The 23,737-nt window shown below is 51.5% G+C and overlaps 2 protein-coding genes across 2 annotated transcripts in view; one reads left to right on the top strand and one right to left on the bottom strand.

Annotated features, from left to right (window-relative positions):
• The window catches only part of LOC128943524 (zinc finger protein 665-like), a gene marked incomplete at both ends in the record, with an annotated part of 552,916 nt that overhangs the window by 521,117 nt on the left and 8,062 nt on the right, over positions 1-23,737 (top strand). The window lies entirely within an intron of this gene.
• Positions 9,925-10,857, bottom strand: LOC128943523 (olfactory receptor 14J1-like). Its single transcript, XM_054286441.1, has one exon. It carries the CDS (start codon positions 10,855-10,857, stop codon positions 9,925-9,927), a length of 933 nt encoding a protein of 310 aa, XP_054142416.1.

Here is a 23,737-nt window from a genome sequence, read left to right as displayed (position 1 = left end):
GATTAAAGTCCCTGTGCTGTGTCTGTGCTGCTGAGCTGGGCGTCGGGCTCCTGGCCCAGAGGCAGCTCCTGGCAAGGGCAGCGCTGCAGAGAGACAGCTCTGGCCAGGAGCAGCTCCTGTGCACAGCCCAGCAGGGCTGGGGCACTGCCAGGGCCCCTCAGGGACACCAGCAGGGCACAGACAGAGCTCACAGGGGCTCAGCACTGGCAGGGGCTGTGGGATGGCCCAGAGGGGGCTGTGTCACAGCAGCACCTCTGTGGCTGTGTCATAGAGGCACAGAGCGACTGTGATGTCAGCAAGGGGCTGTGTGACAGGACAGAGTGGGCTGTGTGAGGTCATAGATTGGGCTGTGACATCACAGAGTTTGTTGTGTGAGGTCATTGAGCAGCTACAGCATCATAGGGGGGATTCTGTGACATCACAGAGCAAGCTGTGACATTATGGCATGGCTGTATTACAACATAGAGTTGGTTGTGAGGTGAAAATGTGTGCTGTGACATTACGGATTGTCAGTATGACATCACAGAGAGAGTTTTGTGACATCACTGAGGGGGTGGTGACATCATAGAGCAGGGTGTGACATCACAGAACAGACTGTGACAGCACAGGATGACTTTGTGACATCACAGAGCAGATGTCTCACATCATAGGGTGACATCACAGAGATAGCTGTGTGACATCAGAGCTGGCTGTGTGACATCACAGAATGGGCTGTGACATCACAGGATGGTGTCTGACATCACAGGAGCTCTGTGAAGTCACTCTGCCCCAGCCCCCCTCACAGTTCCCCCCAGAGCAGTCCAACCCTGCTCATGCACAGAGGGGTCCCCTGTCCCCTCGGGTCCCCCCGCCCCCGGCGCCGCAGCCTCCCCCAGAGGATGTTCCACGAGATCAACCCCAGAGCCTGACACAAAGCAACAACAAAACCAAACAAAATCTGGGCAATCAAACCAGAAAGGAACCAAGAACTGTCCCTGTGGCAGGGGATAAACGGAGGGAGGGGGACAGAAAAAAGGACACAAAGGGCAAGGATAAAAGGAATACAGCCCAAAATGTTAACAGTGCTCAAATTTAGCAGGACTTAACTCATACCTTAAATTTAACTGATACCTTCAACTTCACAATTTAGCAAAAGAACAGCTTATACAATACTTAACCTAACCTAAAACCTATGACTTAGCAATTTAACAGAGGAATAACACTTAACAATATGTAACTTATATAATAACTTACATCAAACCGAAAAACTTAACAAAAGAACAACTCTTAGCAGCATTTAACTTAGCTTAGACCTTGTGGCTTAACCTCACATGCAGGCCTGACTGACTCAGCTATCCAAGGCACTCAGACCCCTCAGAGAGCAACATTTCTGCCACATTTCCCCAGCACAGGCACTCCTGTGTGCACACAGACACAAAGAGTCAGTCCAAGGCACCTGTGAGCAATTCCCCTGAGGGCAGGAAATGCTCCCTGAGGATCCTTTGGCATCTCCCCAGTGGGTGAAGGGTTGAGCCTGGAGGAGTGGAGGGATCGGCCCAGGCTCCGTTGTTGTTGTTCAGGATCCCTGAGTGCAGCAAACAGGAGAGTTCCCAGCTGGGAGAGGCCCCACTCAGAGGGAGTCGCTGGCCCAGGAGAGCTCCAAAGGCTCCTTTTGGAGCGCTGTTTGCAGGGCCCCAAGAGAGGGGCTTCAGTCCCAGCAATGGTTCATCCTGGCTGCACTTGGCACCAACAGCTTTCTTTGGCAGTGTGAGAGCAGGGATGTTGTGCCAGTGAGGGAACAAAAACAGCTCCCATGGTCGCTTCTAAAGGAACCAGGAGCTGGTTGGGCAGCAGCAGTGCCTGGAGCAGACAGTGTTTGTACTGAGCTGCAGAGGAGCCGAGCCCAGGGGCTGTTGTAAAAGGCCGAGGCCCAAGGAGCATTTCTCAGCTGGCAGGGCGGCCTGAGAAGGGGAGGGGGGAATGCAGCAGCACAGGGCCATGGAACCAAGGGACCATTGTGACACTGTGGGGCCCTGTGAGACCAAGGGACCACTGTGACACTGTGATGCCCTGTGAGACCAAGGGACCATTGTGACACTGTGGGGCCCTGTGAGACCAAGGGACCACTGGGACACTGTGCGGTCCTGTGTCACCAAGGGACCATGGTGACACTGTGGGGTCCTGTGACACCAAGGGGCCATTGTGACACTCTGGGGCCCTGTGACACCAAGGGACCATTGTGACACTGTGGGGCCCTGTGAGACCAAGGGACCATTGTGACACTGTGGGACCCTGTGAGACCCAGGGACCATTGTGACACTGTGGGGCCCTGTGAGAACAAGGGACATTGTGAAAATGTGGGGCCCTGTGAGACCAAGGGACCAGTGTGACGCTGTGAGGCCTCATGGAATCATGGAGAGCACTGTGACATTGCTCGGCCTCACGGAACCAAGGGGACCATACTGACACTGTGTGACTCCATGGAATGTAGGGATCATTGTGACACTGAAATGCCCCATCAAACCAAGGGTCCACTGTGACATCGCGGGGCCTCATGGAACTGTGGAGACCCTTGTGACACTTTGGGGTATCATGGAACCAAGGGGCCATTGTGACACTGCAAGGCCCCATGGAGCCAAATGTGCATTGTGACATTGCAGGGCCTCGTGGAATCGTGGAGAGACCACTAAGACACTTCACAGCCTCATGGACCCAAGGGGCCATTGTGACACTGTGGGGCACCATGGAACCAAGGGGCCATTGTGACACTGAGTGGACTCATGGGATCATGGAGAACTTTGTCACACTGTGAGGCCCCATGGAATAAGCAAAGCATTGTATCACTGTGAGGCCTCATGGAATCAGTGAGACCATTGTGACACTGGAGGTCTCCACAGAACCAAGAGGACCATTGTGATACTGTGGGGCCTTGTGAAACCAAGAGGCCTTTGTGACACTGCAGGGCTGCATGGACCATAGGTCCATTGTGACTTTGCAGGGCCTCCTGTCATCAATGGTCCGTTGTGACACTGTGGAGCTAAAGGAGACCATTGTGACACCACAAACCCCCAGGGTCCAAAGGTCCATTGTGACATTGCAGGACTCATGGAACAAAAGAGTCACATGACATTGTGGGGCCTGTGGAACCACGGAGACCATTGTGACACTGCAGGGCCTTCTGGAACCTAGGGGCCATTGTGACATTGTGGGACTCCACTGAACCAAGGGTCCACTGGATCCAACTGCAGATCTTCCTGTAATCAACAAGTCCTTGTGACACTATGTGGCACCATAAAAATAAGGGAACACAGAATAGGTCTGGCTGGTTTGACCTCCCAGGAGCAACCTGACTGATCCAACTGACCTTGACATATTTGGGGTCTCATCTGCTATTGAAACAATGGGGCTCCTTACTTTCCTTCCTATAGAAAAGATCTGTTCTCCTCCAGGCATGCTTGGCCAGAATTGGCGTTTCACCTCCAAATTTCCTTATATCCAGGGATTGTTCCAATAGGAATATTGCCAGGACAAGTCTGGCTGGCAATGGTCTCACAAGGGTCAACTCCCATCTGGCCCCAAAAAACTTGGCAAGGCTCTGTGCATTCCTTCCAATGGGAAAGAACTGACCTGCTTCTTGAGGTGCCCATGGCTGAGATTGGGTTTCCACTTCCAAAATTCCCTATATCCAAAGACTGGTCCCAGACAAAATCTGCCATTCCTGACAAATCTGGCTGGCCTTGGCCTAGTGAGTCTCTCACCTGCCTTCCAAAAACTGGGGCTCTGTGCTTTCCTTCCTATGGAAAAGAGCTGCCCTTCTAGGCCAGGTGCCCATGGCCAGAATGGGATTTCACCTCCAGCACTGCCTGTTGTGACAGACTGGAGAAGATTGTTGGATCGAAACATGTTGTGTGTGGGGGAAGAAGGGACAGGTCCAACCTTACCCTCCCCTGTAAGCTCAGCCCTGCCTTGCTCTAGAGCCCCAAACACCCCAGAGCCTCTATCCCAGCCCAGCAGGGTCTGACAGTCCCTGGCACAGCACAGGCAATGCTCCACAGCCACCTCTGGAGCCACCAGCCCAGCTCCTGAGGGACCAAATGAGCCCAAGTCCCACCTGGGGGAAGAGCCCAGGAAGTCCAAGGGGTATTGAAGGCTGACCACAAAGCAAGCACACATCTTGACCCTACGTCCTCTTGGAATTTCCATTTGAATGCTGCTGGAATCCAGGAATTGGTAGCTGTGTGTGTGCTTCGCTGTATCATTTTTGTCATTCTCTCTTTCTAATTCACTCTTCTTGCAAATTTTGAGTAACTTAAAATTGAACAGGCTCAGAGTTTGCAAAGTGTAATGGGCCAAGTCAGTATTTTGAGAAGTGTTTTTTGTTGATTGAATGTCATATGAATCTCGCCTTTTGCCAAAGTTCCTCTGATTTTCTAAAGTTCCCAGTAAAGGTTGTTTTGCTCTTTTGAGCTCCTGAGAATCTCTTGTGGGTATTTCTCCAGAGCATCCAACTCGGAGAACACAAATAATTGTAATTCCTTTTAAATGTCTCACTGAGAGAGTTGTTTGGGGGATGGGAGTCAGGGCTTGTGTGCCCTGCTTGGCCCAGCCCAGGCAATTTTTTTTTTTCCTGAATTTTCCTGCTCCAGAGGCTTGTTCAGCCTTCAGCTCTTCAGTGCAGGAATTCAGTGTCCCAGGGCTCATTAACATTCAGAACATCTTAACAAGCCAAACCCCTGGGAATAATTTGATTTTAATTTTCAAATCTTTTGTGGTTAATTAGACAAATTCAGGTACTCTATTCAAGTTGAATAGATTACTTAAAAAAGATTACTTAGGTCAAATTTAGGGGTTTTTTCCTGACAATTTATTGATATGTGCTATCTCCAGCTGACACTGAATAAAAGTACCTCCTCATGCAGTGTGAATAGATATGAAAATCAAGACCGTTCATGGCTGACAATCAATCAGACTCTGTCACTACCCCTACACCACCATTTCTCCCATGCAAGCTCTGGAACTCAGAACAGCCTTGTGCAAATCTGAGCTCCCTCCAGCCCAGGCTGCACCTGCAGCTTTCAGCTCCTTAGCTCCAAATCCCACCTGCTTTCCTTAGAGAAGGAGCTGCCCGAGACACAGAGGGATGTTCATTTCTTGTTCAGCCAACAAACCCATGGGAACTGAGCTGGTGCTGGAATTCAATGCCCTCCTCATCCCGCAGCAGCCCTGCATTTTCCTCCTGCAGCCTTGGTCTCCAGCACAGCCATGGAGGCTCTTTGGGCTCAGGACTGTTCCTGCAGCCCCAAGGGCAGGTGAGCTCTGCCTTTGGCACAGTCAGGCCTGGCCAGCGCAGGCCCTGCTCAGCAATTGCTTGTGTGAGCCTGGCCTTGCTGTCAGCCCCGGCAGCAGCTGCGTGGCCCCTTTGTGGCCCTGTGCTGGCCCAGCCATGGTGGCCCAGCCCCTGTGCAGCCCAGCCCAGGCCAGGAGCATTGCGGCTGGGAACGGCCCCTGTGCCGTGGTGCCCACAGCAGCCTTGGGGCTCTGTGCCCCATGGCCTGCCTGCTATACAGCCTCTGCCATCTCCTGCAGAGCCCGTGGCAGCTGTGGGGCTGCACAGACAGCCCTGCCCCGGGCTCTGCCGGCCTCTGGGCCATCAGAGAGGCAGCCAGGGCTGGCCATGGCCGAGAACAGGCCCTGAGCCCCACAGGAGGATGGAGCTGAGCCACAGCCAAACTCAGCCCAGGCCAAAGCTGGGCTCAGCAGCCAGGCCTGCCAAGGGCTGGGCACAGAGGCTGGCACTGACAAATGTGCTGGACCCCCTCCTTGCTCTGTCCATGCCACCAAGGGCACAGAGCAGCCTCCTCTCTGGGCCACTTGCCTGTTTGCAATGGCCTGTATGCAATGTCTTGCACAGGCTCTGGCCCTGCCCCACAAGGTCTGGCCTGAGTCCTGCCCCTGCACACTCAGCCAGGCTGAGATGGACACTGATGGTTTCTGGGCCAGGCTCTCGGAGCCCAGCCCAGCTCCCTGCAAGCTCTGCCAGCCACCCTGAGCTCTGGGCAGCACCAAGAGCTTCTCCCCAGCCCAGCCCAGCTGGCTCTGGCCCCACAGCTCTGCTCAGGCCAGGCTGCTCTGGGCACTGCCCCACAGCCTCAGCGCCTGGCAAGGGCACAGCAGCAGCTGCAGCTGCCACAGGACTCAGCCCCAGCCATGGGGGAAGGTGCTTGGCCAAGGCCAAAGGAGGCTCCCTGGCTGCCCTGCTCCCCTTGGGCTGAGGTGCTGAGAGCTCTGCAGCCCCTGCTGCCATCCCATCTACCCAGGGCAGCACAAGAGCCCTGGCCTTGAGGCCCTCAAGAGCTGCTCCTGCTCCAGGCCCAGGGCCCATGCCAAATCTGGGGCAGCCACAAAGCTGTGCTCATTTCTGTTCGTTGTTGCTCTGATGGGGATGGATCTGCTAGCACTTGGAGGTTGCTGATGAATTTTACTACTCCAGAGGCCTCTTCTTTCTTGAGCTCTTCAGTTCAGGAATTCACTGGAAAAGGCTATTAAACATTTGTTCAAATCACCCAAACAAGACAAGCCCTTGGGAATAATATAAGTTTTCAGTTCTTCTGTGATTAATTACACACATTTCAGAAATGTATTCAAAGTGAATATACTGTACTGAAAAAAATGCAGAGAGAATTGTTTTGTCCTATTTTTTTCCTGTTTATAAATTGATATCAGCAATGCAGTGTCCAGTTCATATTGACCCCCAGCACCTCCTAATGCAGCATGAATACATACGAAAATCAAGACCCTTTATGGCTGACAATCAATCAATCAATCACAATTTCTCCCCACCATTTCCCTTATCCAATCCCTGGCACTCCTATGGATCAGGAATTGTGCGCCCAGCAGGAGCAGGGCAGTGATTCTTCCCCTGTGCTCAGTACTGGTTGGGCAGCACACTGTTAGGTCACAGGAACTGGCTGCCCAGGGCAGTGAGTGAGTCACTGTCCCTGGAAGTGTTTATGGAAAACTGGATGTGGCACTCAGTGCATGGTCTGGGTGACAAGGTGGTGTTGGGTTCCAGGTTGGACCTGATGCTCTCCAAGGTCTTTTCCAGCCTGGCTGATTCTCTCATGATTGTGACCCTGCAGGTGCCTGGGGAAGCAAGGGGCCATTGTGACACTGTGGGGCTGAATGGAAGCAAGGAGCCCATGGTGACAGTCTGGGTCCTGGTGGAACCACAGAGGTCACTGTGACACTGCGGGGCCTTGTGGAACCAAGGGGCCATCGTGCCACTGCAAAACCAAGGAGACCCTTGGGAGAGCCTGCGGACATGGAATCAAGGGGCCATTGCTCCATTGCAAGGACTCTGGGAACTGAGGGAACAATTTTGACTCTGTGGTGCCCCGTGGAACCAAGGGTCCCTGGTGACACTGCAGGATCTTGTGTCACCAGGGCTCCATTGGGACACTGCATCACCAAAGAATTTATTGTGGCAGTCTGAGGCCTCCTGGAACCACAGAGGCCACTGTGACCCTGCAGGGCCTTGTGGAACCATGCAGAGCATTGTGACAGAGCAGGACCTGGTGTCACGATGGGGCCATTGTGACACTGCAGGGCCCCATGGAACCAAGGGGTCAGTGCTGCTCCTCAGTGTCACATATTTTATGTGGACATATTTTATGAAAAATCCTTTTGCTAGGTATTTTTCTCCTGAGAACCAGAGAGGCCTCAGAAACTAAATGTAAGCAGCAATTATCTGCTGCTTTGGAATGCAAAGGTGGATCTTTGATTGGTCTCATGTGGTTGTTTTTAATGTCCAATCACAGTTTGGCTGTCTTGGACTCTCTGGTCAGTCACAAGATTTTATTATCATTCAATTCTTTTCTATTGCTTGCTAGCCTTTTGAAGAAATCCCTTCTTCTATTGTTTTAGGATAGTTTTAGTATATAATTTTCTTTTAATAAAATATATATAATAAATTTATAAATCAGCTTTCTGACACAGGGATTCAAGTTTCTTGTATCTTCCCTTGTTCTGTGACTGCTGTGAAAACCACCACACCTCAGGGACTCCTGAAATGAAGGAAACATGTTTGACCTCATGGTGGCCCTTGGGACCAAGAGACCATTGTGACACTGTGGAACCAAGGAGAGCATTGCTGCACTACCAGACCTCATGGAACCAAGGATCCACTGTGACACTGCAGAGCCCTGGGGGACCATGGTGCCATTGTGACACTGCAGGGCCCAAGGATCCAAGGGACTTTGTGATACTGAGTGCTCCCATTGAACCAAAGGGACATTGTGACACTGGGAAGCCTCATGGAGTCATGGAGACCATTGTGACACTGTGGGGCCTCGTGGAACCCTGGTGACACCAATTTGGGTGGGAGTGTTGATCTGCTGGAGGGTAGGAGGGCTATGCACATGGCCCTGGACAGGCTGGATCCAGGGCCAGAATCCAAGAAGGTGAGGCTTAACAAGTCCAAGTGCCAGGTCCTGCACTTTGGCCACAACAAGCCCTGCAGCACTACAGGCTGGGAACAGAGTGGCTGGAGAGCAGCCAGGCAGAAAGGGACGTGCAGGGACTGATGGGACAGCAGGCTGGACATGAGCTAGCCGTGTGCCCAGGTGGCCAAGAAGGCCAATGGCTCCTGGCCTGGAGCAGGAATGGTGTGGCCAGCAGGAGCAGGGCAGGGATTCTTCCCCTGTGCTCAGCGCGGCTTGGGCAGCACCTCGAATGCTGTGTCCAGTTCTAAGTCCCCTGTGGTGAGTAAAAGGAAGAAATTTGTAGCTGGAAGAGTAAAGAAAGCACAGGTGAAGACAAGGAAATGCTCAGGGCAATTTGGGGGTGGCTGCCAGGCAGCCCTGGCTCTGACCAACAGCGTCTGCAGTGGGACAGGAAACTCCCAGCTGATGGGAACAAATTTTCTGGTTGACTGCAGAGGCCAGCACAAAGCTGAGTGGTTTCCCTGCTGTCCCCCAGCCCTTGCTGGCCCCAGGGGCTGTAGACATTTGTGCTCCCTCAGGTTCACGTCCCCACAGCACCAGCATGGGGGTGCTCCCCCTGCTGTGTGCAATGCAAACAGGGGCTGCTGAGCCAGTGCTGCCATGTCTGTGCCTGCAAGGATGGGGCACCTGTGTGAGCTGGGGAGAGGCCAGGGCTGCAGAGGAGGGATGTTGTTGGCAGCTCCATGAGGATGCTCTGGGACACTGCCCTGGGCTGTGCAGCGCACTGGGGATGGATCAGCCCCTGCTCTGCTGCTCCTTCCCTTCTGCTCCATGGCCCTAGCAGAGCACCATCCATGCTGTTTGCTCCCAGCCTGCCCACGGCTGGCCTGGGGCTGCTCATGAGGGTTTTCCATGCTGAGCATTGGCCTGGGTGTGTTCTTGAGAGAGCCTGGGCAAGGAGCCTGGGCCCCCAGGCCCTGGCCTGAGGCGTCAGCACTGCCCCAGCAGTGCCCATGGCATGTCCCTGCTGCAGCCCTGGCACTGCCACCCCCAGGACTGTGCCTGGCCCTGAGAGCACTCATGCCCTACAGCAACACCAGGGCCACCAGGGCAGTGGGGCAGGGCCACAGCAGCAGCACTGGCAACACCAAGTGCTGCTGCTGCTGGGCACAGCTGCTGGGCCAGCACTGATCTGCCCCCAGCTCTGCACACAGACATTGCTGCTGCAGCTCCAGAGAAGGCAACAAAAGGGCATCTCTGCAGAAAACTCTGCTGGGAGATCCCTTAGTTCATTTAAAGCACTGAGAGTGCAGCCCCTCATTTACACAGTCTGTGGCCACAGGGAATGTGGAGAGAAACAAAAGAAGAATCAGTGCAAACAGTGACAATTTTATAGACAATATTAATACTTAAAATGAAGGAAAAAATACCACCACAGCCAAACCAATCAGAACTATTAAAGAATATTTTTATTTCAAATGATTTGCAGAAATTGGCCAGCAGTTTAATGTTTCTGAAAGTATCCAGTCATCAGTCTCCAGACTGCAGTCTTGAGCTCCTGGTTCCTCAGGCTGTAGATGAGGGGGTTCAGGGCTGGAGGCACCACCGAGTACAGAACTGACAGTGCCAGATCCAGGGATGGGGAGGACATGGAGGGGGGCTTCAAGTGAGCAATTGCTGCAGTGCTGAGGAATAGGGAGACCACGGCCAGGTGAGGGAGGCAGGTGGAAAAGGCTTTGTGCCGTCCCTGCTCTGAGGGGATCCTCAGCACAGCCTTGAAGATCTGCACATAGGAGAAAACCATGAACACAAAACAGCCAAATGCTAAAGAGATGGAAAACACAATTAGCCCAAATTCCCTGAGAATTGAGTGCGAACAGGTGAGCTTGAGGATCTGTGGGATTTCACAGAAGAACTGTCCCAGGGCATATCCATGGCACAGGGGCAGGGAAAATGTATTGGCCGTGTGCATGAAAGCATTGAGAAAGCCACTGGCCCAGGCAGCTGCTGCCATGTGGGCACAAGCTCTGCTGCCCAGGAGGGTCCCGTAGTGCAGGGGTTTGCAGATGGACACGTAGCGGTCATAGCACATGATCGTCAGGAGGGAAAATTCTGCTGAGATGAAGAACACAAAGAAAAAGAGCTGTGCAGCACATCCTGTGTAGGAGATGTCCCTGGTGTCCCAGAGGGAATTGTGCATGGCTTTGGGGACAGTGGTACAGATGGAGCCCAGGTCAGCGAGGGCCAGGTTGAGCAGGAAGAAGAACATGGGTGTGTGCAGATGGTGGCCGCAGGCTATGGCGCTGATGATGAGGCCGTTGCCCAGGAAGGCAGCCAGGGAGATGCCCAGCAAGAGGCAGAAGTGCAGGAGCTGCAGCTGCCGCGTGTCTGCCAATGCCAGCAGGAGGAAGTGCCTGATGGAGCTGCTGTTGCACATTTGCAATGTCTTGGCATTGAGATCTGTAAAAAAAGTAATCGTGCAATAGTTGTGTTTGGAAATGACTTTAAATATCTTAGCACAGACTGAGGGGCACTTTCTCCCCATTGCCTGCCCAGGGCTCTGCTGCCTGGAGCTGTCCCTGCCAGCAGCTGCTTCCCTGTGCCAAGGGCTGGGCCCTGACAGTACTGCCAGAGCCAAGCCCAGCCCTGGGGGCTCAGCTCTGCCCTGCAGACCCCTCCCAGCTCTGGCACTGCCCAGGGGCCTCTCTGGCTCTGCAGGCTCTGATGGCACCATCAGAGCAACCCTGAGGAGTCTGGAAAAGTGACACTGTTGCTGCCTGTAATGGGCCCTCTGCTGACTTCTCTCACTGCCTGGTTTATTGAGATCTGAGAGAATTTTTTTTCCTCAACATTAACGGAGAGATGAATATCTGTGGCCAAAATCCAATTTTGGCAAACCAGAGCAGTAGAGCAAAAAAGCAGGATTTTCTCTTTTTATGCAGCCACTGTCTCACTATGCTCCATGTATAACCTACTTGGAAATGTTCTACTGTTAAATGTTACCCTAGAAGCAGCCCTGAACACTGCAACGTCCCCACCACACAAGGAGAACACTTCCAAGCATTAGCAGCTGTCTCCTCCCACCCAGATCTTGTCCCCCAGTGCTGGCAGCAGCTGCCAGGGCTGGCTGAGAGCTGTCTCTGGCAGGCAGCAGAGTCCCTGCCCCAGCACAGCGCCCTGGGCTGCAGGACCCTGCTCTGCGGGACAGCCCGGGCACCCCTGGCTGCTCTGCACAAGAGACAATCAGAGAATGTACTCACAGAGTCTGTAGGCATTGGGATGTTCCAGCTTTAGGAGATGGCTCGAGGAGCTGCAGCTGCATTGTGCTGCAGCCCGAGGTTCCTGTGCCAAGGGCTGGCAGTGATTCTGCCCCAGGCACTTCTCAGCCCCTTCCCAGCCCTGACTGATTGAAGCTCTCTGTGCCTCTGTGCTGTGCCTGGGCTGGCTGCAGGCAGTGCCCTAGCCCTGCCGGGCTGGGAAAAGAGCTGCTCATCAAGAGAAATGTGCTTTTGAAGCTCTTCTTGGTTACCAGGAGCTGCCTCTGTGCCAGGTGCCCAGCCCAACTCAGCAGCACAGACACAGCACAATGACTTTAATGAGCCTCTGGGGCTTTGTGCTCAGGCCCTGAACATCAGTAACTGAGAAGGACCTGAAGAAACCTCTTCAGAACTCCAAATCAGAATCCAACTCCAAACTTTCTTGGACTTTTAATGGGTCCCACTGAGGGACACAACTGAGAAAGTGTCCCCAGGCCCCCGGCAGAGCAGAAAACTGGAGGCACTGATGGCAGCTGCAGACAAAGAGACAGCTGGGGTACAGCAGGGTCTGTGCCACCAAGGGCTGTGAGGAGACACCTTGTCCTGAGGCCCTGGGGCCTCCTGGCACAGCCCCAGCCAGGCTGGGCACTCTCAGCCCCTTGTCCTGCCCTCAGCATCCCCCCCTAGCCCACATCCCAGTGGCCTCAAGGATCTGCTGGAAGAAGTCCCTGCGGAGCCTTGCTCAGGAATGGCCCTGGGGGCTCCTTCATGCTCCCTGCAGGGATTGCAGGTTTTTCAAAGGACTTTGGGTTTGGCTTTTGCCTTGAATTTCTGAGAGTTTTTGTCATCATGGCCTCCAATTATCTGCTGTAATTAGTCCCTTGAGAGGCTTTGTCAATAACAACACTCAGTGGGGCTCATTACTACTTCAAGGTCCTTCAGTTATTTTAAGCTACTTGGTGTTTCCCTTTTGATGGACTCTGTAAGAGGTTTGTGCAATCACAGCCCCAGTCATCTGCTTTAATGAGTCCCTTGAGAGCTTTGTCCTGACACTCAGTTGGGCCCATTAATGCCTTGAGATACTCAAGGTTTTTAAGGAACTTTATGGATTTAAGAATACTTTTAGGTACTTATAGAGGTGTTTCCTTCCCATACTGAGTCTCTGAGAGGTTTTTGTGCTATCCTGGCCTCCAATTCTCTCCTCCCGGGAGTCCATGATGATCCTGTGTTGAGTATCTTCCTCCTTTCTGTTTTACAACAAAGATGGAACTGAAAGAATTTTGTAAGATTTTCTAGAAGGACCCAAACAAACATGGGACAATTAACAATACAACAACAACTAAGATAATTAATAGCCCTGTTTTAGCTAGATATCATCCAACCCTTTAGTCCCTTGCATTGGAAGAGTTTATTGACCCAGTCTTTGTTTTCCACTTGAAGATTCTTGAACCCTTCCTTCAGTACCTGAATGCTCTTGTGGACTGACTCGCTGTGGCTGAAGAGGTTCATACAATACATCCCTCAGAGTCTACACAGCCATGCTCATGTGCCCAGAGTAAAAACTCTATCACTGTTCTGTATGGTGGCATGTCTGATGGTCTCTATATCTAAAAGCAGGCCACTCAATGTGAGGGACATAGCATTGGTTTGCTTAGTTAACAGGCACCCAAGATGGTGCAATTGTCCTAAAGCTTTAGCTGCAGCCACCCAAGGTAGTCCAAACTGGGGGTGCTACCATCCGATACCTGGATTAAAGCTTTCAAAGCCATCTCTTTGATATCATCCAATACTTCTCTGAGGATACCTGCTGCTTGATCATCTGGTAGGCTGTATTGTCCTTCTCCAGCTAGATGGTTGATTGTCAATTCCACCCTTGCCTCATTATTAGCATAGTCTGCTATTAATTGATTTAGTAAACACTTCCATCCCCCTTCCCACAGGGTGTGTTCTGTAGGTGACAACAACATGGTCATGTTATATTTTAAATCACAGGGGGTTAACATATGTGCTGTAAACATGGCCCTCATTAGGCCATTAAAACAAGGTAAGTCCCTCCTATGGTCTTTAGCTGCCCTACACAGATCCTTGATTTCCTTGCAAGCCAATGGCTGATACATGGGATTCTGCCCCCTTCTTTCATAACATACGGGGGCAATGAGGAGTTGTTGAGACTGTTTGCCAGTCTCCTTCCTTAACTGCTTCTTTCCGGATCCTTTCCTGGGGATCTTCTGGGGCTGAGGAGTGAGGTGGCTCTGGGGAATCCAAACTGTCTTCTGGGGATGAAGAGCAACTTGGAGCAGAAACATTTGGATTAGAAACACTGTGACTGTTGGGTTTAGTATCTTTGATCATGGGGTTATATTGTCGCCAGAGGGGGAGGCAAAGGGCACTGCCATTTTGTCAGGTGTTGGAAGGAAGGGCCTTGATTTAGGACGGCGGACTTCCGGGGTGGAGTTCTGGAGGCATGGCCCAGGGTGAAGGTGGAATGACTGACAGTGAGGCATGACCCACAGTTGTGGGGGTGGAGTCTGGAGGTTCATTCAGGGTGGAAGAGAAAGTTTTGGTAGCAGGAAGTGGAGGAGCCAAAATGGAGGGAGGATGGTGAGGCTCAGGGGCATCTGGAGAATTTTTAATGATCCGCCTCAGGATTGATTTTAACTTGTTCTTTGAAGATATTTGGTCATGATCTGTGAAAATTAACCTAAAGCATTGATATACACACCTTTCTACTTTGGACATCCGGCTGCCCATTTTTCTCTTTCTCTGCCTTACGTAGAACAGCCACTGGAACACCCTAAATCAGTTATGGGACATCGGTGTGTATTGTAAAAAGACAGTGACAAAATGGGCAATAATTGTCCTGTGTGTCCCCAAACCCACCTGCAATCCTATGCAGGTGAAACTGTCATTTTCCCTTGTGGATCCTGGCTGTCCTGGGGTGACGTTATGATGCTTGTATCCCCATTTATCTGTTCTGTGCCTTTAAGACCGACTCTGAAGAGTGGAAGTTTTGTTTGGGTTTCCCTTATCAGGGACACAGAAATGAGCAGTACATAGGGCTGTTTTTCACTTCTTGCTTTCAGCTTGCTGCTTTGCTTGCTTGCTTTTCTGCTCTTGCTTTTGCTCTCGCTTTTGCTTCTGCTTATTAGCTAGTTTAGCTAAACAGTCCAAATTCCTTCCCGGACTGTTTCTCCTCTCCTGTTCCTGTGACCATCTGGAACCTGCTCCAGACTGGGACCCAGGAACACCAAAGGTTTGGCTGCAGCAGCTGCCCAGCGCCGGAGGGACTGAGAACAGAGCAACCACCCCCGAAAGAGACTTTCTGATTTTGTCATCTTAGTCAGAGCGGTGTCATCTGGTATTGTTCATTTTGTGTGCTGGGGGGTGCTGTGCGTGTCAAATAAACAGGTTTTTTCCACCTCTCTCCGAGGAATTTTTTCCTGAACCGGTTGGGGGGAGGGGCCATGTGGGTTTTCCTTTCTGGAGGAGGGCCCTCCTTTGCACACTCTTTAACAAATTTGCCCTAAACCAGCACACTGGCCAAGGTCCCTCAAAGAAATGATGAATCTGCCAGCCTGGCACAATCCAAAATCCTGGGGAGCACTGGCCTATCCATCAGCTAACCCCAGCTGACATGCCTGAATGTCAGGGTCCCTGTTTGGGTGCCAAATGTCTCCATGAGGGTGGCTGTGACAAACCTTTCTGGTTCCCCAACTTCAGGGCAAGCGTGGTGAAAATGAAAAGGAGCAGATGCAAGGGAAGATGAAACAGAAAAGCCTTATAAATATGATTGCCTGGCAAAAGATTTTGAAAATATGGAAACTGTCAGATTGAAATGAAAGCAAGCTTTGAGATACCAAGCCTTAGTTACTGAACAACTGGAAAACAATGGTATGGCCGGCTGAAGGTAATCCCCTTTTGATGAAACAACTCCCTCTGCTTGCAGACAGGTCCAAGAGTCAGAGCAGACCCCACTAGCTTGGCAGAAGGGGTCCAAAGAGTAGTTTTTCGGGTTTAAAATGTAACACAGTATGGTAATGTAATGATTCTTATAGGCTGTATGTAAATGCTATAAGATTTGTATCTTGCACTAGATTAGTTACTGAAAATTAGAATATGCAGCACAGAAGATTTATTGTATTGTAACGGGGACTCCCCTCCTCTTTTGGGCATCCATTTTGGGCGCCTCTTTCAAGCTCCTCTTTCGGGCCTGCTCCGAGCTGTGGCTGGCAGCTCCAAACAAGGCCCCTGCACCCACACCCTTTGCAATAAACCACAAGTTGAAAGACCTGGCCTCAGAGATCTCTCACCTCCGTCCGTCCCAATCGTCCTACCCACCAGTGCTACAACAAGCAAGATCAATGGAGTTGCCCAAAAAGAACTTTAGTAACAGGGTGAAAAACAACAAACTTGGAGAAGTCAAGCACAGGACGAGGGATGGGATTCAAAGACCTGAGAAAAAGGCAAAGCAACAATATATACACTTGAGGGTAAAACACTCTAGAACAATAATTCTGTAGGGGAAACAAGTAACCACTGGAGGAGAAGAACTTGGACTACTTAGCATAACAACACTAAAGGCTTATGGGGGAACTCTCAAACTTACCCTAAATTAAATGAATGATTCCCAGGGCTTGAAACTCATGCCCAGTTCTTCGGGATAAAATCCGTCTGACTCTGAGTTACAGCTGGGCTAACTTCCACACCGCTGCTTTGCTCTGGTCCCTTGGGCCCAACAGAGCCACAATGATCTGCAATGGTTCCACAAGGCTCCACAGTGTCACAATAGTCCCTTGGATCCATGGTGCTCTGCAGTGTCACAATGGCCAAATGAAGGTTTCACAAGGCTCCCAAATGTCACATTGGCCTGCATAGGAAGGAAACCACTTAGCCCCATGTTTCAGAAGCTGATGAATGGCAACCACCAGAGGCCAAGGCAAGCCTGACCTGTCTGTCCTGGCAGGTATGCTTGGAGCAACTCATGGATATTTAAAATTATGAATGCGGAGTCCCAGTTTCAGACATTTGTGCCTGGAGAAGAGGGATGGGAGTTTTTTCCATAAAAAGAAAAGCGCAGAGCCCTTTCCAGTGTTTGGAAAACAAGTGAATGCTGTCCCTCAGGAGTCAAAGACCAGCCTGACTTGTCTGTCCTGGTAAATTTTGTCTGGGAGCAATCCTTTAATACACAGAAATTTGGAGGTGGAATCCTAATTTTGGCCATGGATGCCTGGAAAAAAATGGACAGTTCTTTTCCATAAAAAGAAAAGCCCAGAGCCCCAGTGTTTCAGGGGCAGATGGGAGCAGCCTTCCACATTCCCAGGTCAGCCAGACCTGTCAGGTGACCCCTGGGAGGCCAAGGCAGCCACACCTATTTCATGTTCCCTTGGTTCCACAGGGCCCTGCAGTGTCACAATGGTTCTCTTGCTTCTATGAGGGTTTGCAGTGCCACAGTGGTTCTCTGCTTCCATAATGCCCTCAGGTGTCATAATGGCCCCTTGATTACACAAGTCCTTAAGGATCTTAATGGTCCCCATGGTTCCACAAAGCTCCACAGTGTCACAATGGTCTATTGGTTCCATGAAGCCTTGCTGTGTTCAATGGCCCCCCGCAAAGTTTCCACAACTTCCCATAGTGTCACAAAGGCCCCTTCCCTCCATGAGGCCCCACAGTGTCACAAGGGTCTCCATGATTCCATGAGGCCTTGCAATGGCACAATGCTCCCCATGGATCCACATTGCCTCGCAGGATCACAATGGACCTTTAGCTCCACAAGGCTCTGAAATGCAGCAATGGCCTCTTGGTTCCACAAAGCCCTGCTGCTTCACACTGGCCCCTTGGGACCATGCGGCTCAACAGAGCCACAAAGATATCCTTGATTCCACAAGGTGCCACAGTGTCACAGTGGCCCCTTGGATCCATGGTACCCTGCAGGGTCAACATGTTCCCCTTGGTTCCACAAGTTCCTACAGTGTAACAGATTCCACAAGGGCCTGCAGTGTCACCATGGCCCATTGGTTCCACAATGCTCCGCAGTGTCACAATGGTCTCCATAGGAAGGAAACAAGTGAGCCCCAGTGGTGCAGGGGCAGATGAGAGGCAGTCACCAGAGGCCAAGTCTAGCCAGTCTTGACTGTACGGGCAGATTTTGTCTGGGAGTAACCCTTGCATATAGAGAATTTTAGATGCAGAATCTCAATTTTGGCCATGGGTGCCTAGACAAGAAAGACAGTTCTTTCCCATAGGAATAAAACCACAGAGCCCCAGTGCTTCATGGTCAGATGGGAAGTGGCCCTTGACATGTCAAATTCAGTGGGACCTGTCAGACAGCACCCATGAGTCCAAACCAGGCAGACATGTTCCATGTTCCCTTGACTTCATGGATCCTAACACTGTCACAATGGTGTCCTTGATTCCATGAGGTCTGGCAATGTCACAATGGCTTCTTGGTTTCATGAGCCCCAAACAGAGTCACAAGGGTCCATTGGCCCCATGCAGCCCCGCTGTGAAACAATGGCTCCTTGTTTCTATTTTAAATCAATCAACAATCAAACCACAGTTCGATCACTGATCCTTGCTTCCATAGGCCCCCTGAGCTGCACAATGGTCTCCTTGATTCCCTGATGCCTGGATTCCACAGTCTCACCATCATTTCCTTGGACCTCCATTGTCACAACTAACCCATAGTTCCATGAGGTTCCGTAGTGTCATCGTGGTCACTGTCAGAGGCTGGATGAGATCAATGTCCCGAGACACCTTGGGATGCTCGGAATGCATGTGTGGGGCCAGGGCTGGGTCAGGCCTTGGTTTGTGGTGGGACAGAGCCCTGCCCCCAGCCCTGGCCTGGCAGAGCTGTCAATCACACAGCAGGGGGTGATGTCAACCCAGCTCTGATTGGCCCAGCTGTCAGTCAATCACACACTAGCAGCAGGTGCTACCCTGGCTCTGATTGGACAAGCAACTGGCAGTCCCACCCCAGGGGTGGGCCCATGAAGGCCCAGGGGGTTAAAAGCCAGAGCACGAGGCCCAGGGTCTGGATCCTGCTTTCTCCTTGGGTTCCTCTGTTAGTGATGCTGGAACCTGAGCTGTTGGTACCTATGTGTGTGTCTTTTTATGGATCTTCTGTCTTTCTGTTCTTCTCTAGTTCTTCTCCGTCAAATCCTACTTACCTGGAAAATTTTTGGGTAACTTCACATGTTAAGGGTTAATAGATTTTAGAATAAATGTGTGGGAATCCAAGGCACAGGGAATATTTCTGTCTGCTCTGAGGGGTCCTGACCCCCAGAGAAACACTGCCTTTCACCTTCACCCACGGAGAGGACTTCCAGGAATTTGAGAACTATTAGAATTTTCCGAAGTGTGACATAGTTTAGAGGGTAGTATGCTATGTTCCTTGGGTGAGAAATTTAGGTTTTGGGGTTTTTAGTATGGTGTAGAAAGGCAGCAAGATGGAGGAATTGGGGTGTAGTCCCTGTCATCTTCATCTACTCCATTTTCTGCAGTGTTGGTGGCACAGGGTGATTGGTCAATTAAAGCACAGTGCAGACGTTATGTGGACAGTCAAGGGATGAGTTATGTGTAGATAAGTAGAAATAATACACATTTTAGGAGTTGATTGGATGAGACAACTTTAAAAGACCTTGAAACCATACATTTTAGAGCCATTTTGAGGTGTTTGTTTCAGCATTCTGAGCCTCCTGTGGACAGTAATGAAAAACTTTAGGTAAGATAACAATAAACAAGAAGCTGAAGACTGTAAAAGTCCCATGCACTTCCTTTTAGCTGGCACAGAACTGCTACAGGAGGGTTTCCCACATCGAGAGAGCCCCCAGAAAGACCCAACATAAAACAACCATCAATACCTGGTGCCCTGACAATGTTTGAAATAAGTAGGCTTTTTTCCATAAAGTTGTTTACTGAAGGGTGTTGTCTTAATTAGCCACTCAGGTGAAATGTGTTGATTAAATGACCAATGAGGTCCACCTGAAGCAAACCAAGATGTAAAAGTCGATGTTTGAATAAATGAGTAGGTTTTAGCCCTTAGCCTTCTGATGTGAGTCTGTGTCATCTCTGACTAAGTGGTGATATTTGGGGATCAGTGGGGGCTGCTGGGGATCCTTTCTGCACTTCATGACCCAATAGGAGCTTCTCTAATATTAAACTTTGCCTGAAGCTCCCACTGTGCCCATGACAGGAACCCCTGTGAGTGTCTGGGACATCCCGGCTCTTTGGCAGCCTGGGGACTCCTGGGATGTCACCGTGGAGCCCCCGTGAGTGCCTGTGACAGATCGCTGCCTTTGCGGCCCAAGGTCCCCTGGGATGTCACCATGGAATGGCTGTGACTCTCTGCCCACAGGGCTCTTTACCATCCCCAGAAAGCCCTGGGAGGTCTTCATGGAGCCCCTGTCTCTGCCTGTGACATTCCAGCTCTGGAACAGCCTGGAGACTCTTGGAAAGTCCCCATGGAACACCTCGGAAGGCCTGTGACAAATCTGATCCTTAGCAGGCAAATATCAGCAGGACCCTGTTGCTATGGTCAGTTTCCAGGGCAACCATCCCCACCTCCCTGTTGCTATGGTCAGCTTCAATGGTAACCATCCCCAGCCCCCTGTTGCTATGGTCAGTCCCTCTGCAGCTCCATGGAGATCCCATGCCAGGGGTGGTTGCCATGGACACCAGCTCAGGCCTGCAGCCACAGCCTGTTGCCATGGCAACCATTGGCAGCCCCATCCCCAGGCTCATGGGATCCCAGAACCACAGAATTGGCTGAGCTGGGAGGGACCCATCAGGATCCTCCAGTCCAACTGCTGGCCCTGCACAGGACACCCCAACAATGCCAGCCTGGGCCTGGCAGCGCTGTCCAAACACTGCTGGAGCTCAGAGAGCCCTGGAGCTGGGACCCTTCCCTGGGGAGCCTGGGCAGGGCCCCAGCAGCCTCTGGGCAAAAACCTTTTCCTGACATCCAACCTGAGCCTGCCCCGACTCAGCTGCAGCCGTTCCCTCCACTCCTGTCCCTGGGCACCAGAGGGAAGAGGTTCCCACAGCCCCAGCCAGGGACCCACTCCCAAGGCTGTAGCCATGGCTTCCAGGGCTGGGACCAGCTGGGATGCTCGGTTTCCATGGGCCGGGGTTCAGGAATGGGATAGCCCAATTTCCTGCTCATGCTAAAACCATGCTGCCCTCGCTGCCCTCCCGCCTCCCATGGAAAGCACAAAAGGCAAAGACCCTAAATTGGGATAAAAACCATTTATTGGGAACAGCAATGAGATAAGGAACAAACAGGAACAAAAACAATATTGATAACAGAAGGGTAAGTAAAACTATTGGCAGAGAATACTAAAACATCAACAATTGGCTCTTCACGGCAATGTATTTCCTCCTGTCTGCAAAGGACACCCTTTTCCCTGGGGTGAGAAAGAGTCCCTTTCCTGCCCCTGGCAATGACCTGAGGTAGGAGTGAATGTCATGACAGGGCCATGGCCAGACCCTCATGTTCTTCCATCCCACATCATGTCATTGGTAGGGGCAGGAAAAGGGACAGGTATCTTCCTAGCATGGATCACAGGGAACATGGATCACCAGGGCTCTTTCTAATATGGGTCCTCCAATGAGGGATGATGCCGGAGCTGGGCATGAAGCTCTTCTGCTGTTGGGGCACTGATAGAACATCCCTTACTGGTGCTTCCATTGGTGGCTGGTCAAGTCGGAGCTCTGGGTGAAACTCATCCCACACTGGGGACACTCGAAGGGCCTCTTCCCTGTGTGGATGTGCTGGTGCGTGATGAGGGTGAACTTATGCTTGAATCCCTTCCCACAGTCCGGGCAGTGGAAGGGCCTCCCCTCTGTGTGAATCCGCTCATGCAGACGGAGATTTGAGCTGGTCTGAAACCTCTTCCCACACGTGGGGCACTCGCAGGGCCTCTCCCCAGTGTGGATGCGCTGGTGGATGATGAGGTGGGACTTGCGCTGGAAGCCCTTCCCACAGTCAGGGCAGCAGAAAGGCCTCTCCCCAGTGTTAATGAGCTGGTGCCTGAGGAGATCGGAGCTGGTCCGAAAGCTCTTCTGGCACTCGGGACACTCGTAGGGCCTCTCCCCAGTGTGGATGCGTTGGTAGGTCGCAAGGGTGGACCTATAACTGAAGCCCTTCCCACATTCCCCACACTCGTAGGCCCATTCCCTGTGTGGATCATCTGGTGGCTGATCAGGGTGCTGCCATGCCTGAAGCTCTTCTCCCACTCTGAGCACTTGTGGGGCTTCTCCCCATCATGAAGCTGCTCACTGACCACCAGCTCTGTGCTCTGGCTGAAGCTCTGTTCACCTTCCTGACTCAGGGTGGGTCTTTCCTCCTCAGAGCACCCTGGCCTGGGTTTGGAGCCCCTCTTCCTGTGGAATCTCTGGGGATTATCCTCCCCATTAAATTCCTGTGTCATGGAGCTGCTCAAAACGGCCTCTTCCTCCAGGTTCTGCCGTGGGGATTTGTCCTCCCTGTCTCCATCATCAGCTCCTTCTCTGGGGGAGGAAGGACAAGGAGAGGATGGGATTTGCCTCCATGCCAGAGGGAAAGGGAAGGAGATCCCACCAGTGCATCCCCAGAAGGACGGCGTTGGCAGCAGGGTTGTCTTGCAGCCAGGGGCCATGCTGGCCTGGGAGATGGAGCAGGAGAGAGGGGGAAAGGGGCACTGACTTCCTCCTCACCTGCCTGGGTGTCCTGGGGCCTCTTCCTCTTCCTTGCAGTCTCTCCCTCCATCTGGCTAAGTTTTAGGAATGGGAAATTCTGTTTTGGGAGGAAAACAAGAAATGAGCACCCTAAATTTTGTACCGGATTGAAGGCAAACCAGGGGGAGAGTCTAAGTCAGAATTCCAATTCAAAAATAAAATTAGGATCAAGGCAATGATACAGAAACACTGTCTTAAACTGACAGAGTCCGGATATAACCTGACACCATGTTGGTCAGGGTGGTGGCTGCAGTCACATTAAATGGTGGCTGCAGTCCTGTTGGAGTGATCAACGTGATTCTGTCCAAGAAGTGATGCTGTAGAAGGGTCTGGTCTTCCTGTGGAGGTCCAGTGGTGGTTATGGAGCTCTTGTCCTCTGGGAATCCAGTAGGCAAGGTGCTGCTGGTGTTGCAAGGCTAAGCTTATATCCAGGTAGGAATGCTTGGATCCTCCCCCGGGGCGGAGCATCCCACAATGGGATGATGGAATTTTATCAGTCCTGCAGTGACACTCAATGGCCCATTCACAGAAGATATGTTCCCTGGAGGGCATTATCAGGGGTGAGTCATGGAAGAGATAAAGAACACTGGCCCACCTGTTTATAGCAGTTGATGAAGATGGGGATTGAAAACATGCATTTGGTTACCTCTTGCCTTGCAACCTGAAACAGTGGGGTAATCCCTGCTCAGGTGGTGAACACCATCCCCCTCATCCAAACTGGCTCAGGTGTAAAACCCTCACCCCGAGAAGGCCACACACATATGGGAAAATGTCACACTTGCCCTGCTCCAGGGGAGGTCTCAGTCCCTGTCACTCATCTTTTCTCTTTCTTTCCATCTCTCTCTCTACCTCACATTTACGGTTCAATAAAATCCATTTTGAATTTGGTCTCATTAGCACCTTAATTGGGGCAGAGGCATCTCTCTAACAATTTTCTTAACCATATTGCAATATTATTTTGGTGCAGTGAGTTCAGGGCACTGTTCTCTGACCCTAAGTGCCTTTGACTACAGCATGGTTCCCTTCTCTGAGGAGGTTGTGGCTCTTGCTGGAAGAACTCTTGGAAACTTGGACAAAGTTGCTCCTTCCTCCTGGGGAACTTAGGGGAGAAATAATGATGAAAATGGCTTTCATGGGTGGCCAGTGTAAAGAAAATAATTTGTTGTGTTTCCTTATAAAATTATTAAAATCACTGGAGGAGAGGGAGCAAATGTTACCAGCGAGACTGACAAGGTTCATTCACCCCACAGTGAGGAACACAAGGCGGCTAATGGTCCCAGAAGAAGCCCAGCTCAAGTAGATAAATTTCTGAATAAGTCCTGAATTCCCAGGCTTGGGGGCTTTACC

The sequence above is a fragment of the Melozone crissalis genome, unplaced genomic scaffold, assembly GCF_028551555.1.
Source record: "Melozone crissalis strain CALT ecotype California unplaced genomic scaffold, PUWL_Pcris_2 ptg000046l_1, whole genome shotgun sequence".
Lineage (NCBI taxonomy): Eukaryota > Metazoa > Chordata > Aves > Passeriformes > Passerellidae > Melozone > Melozone crissalis.
Note: the sequence above shows the minus strand (reverse complement) of the source record. Positions and strands in the feature narration are given on the sequence as shown.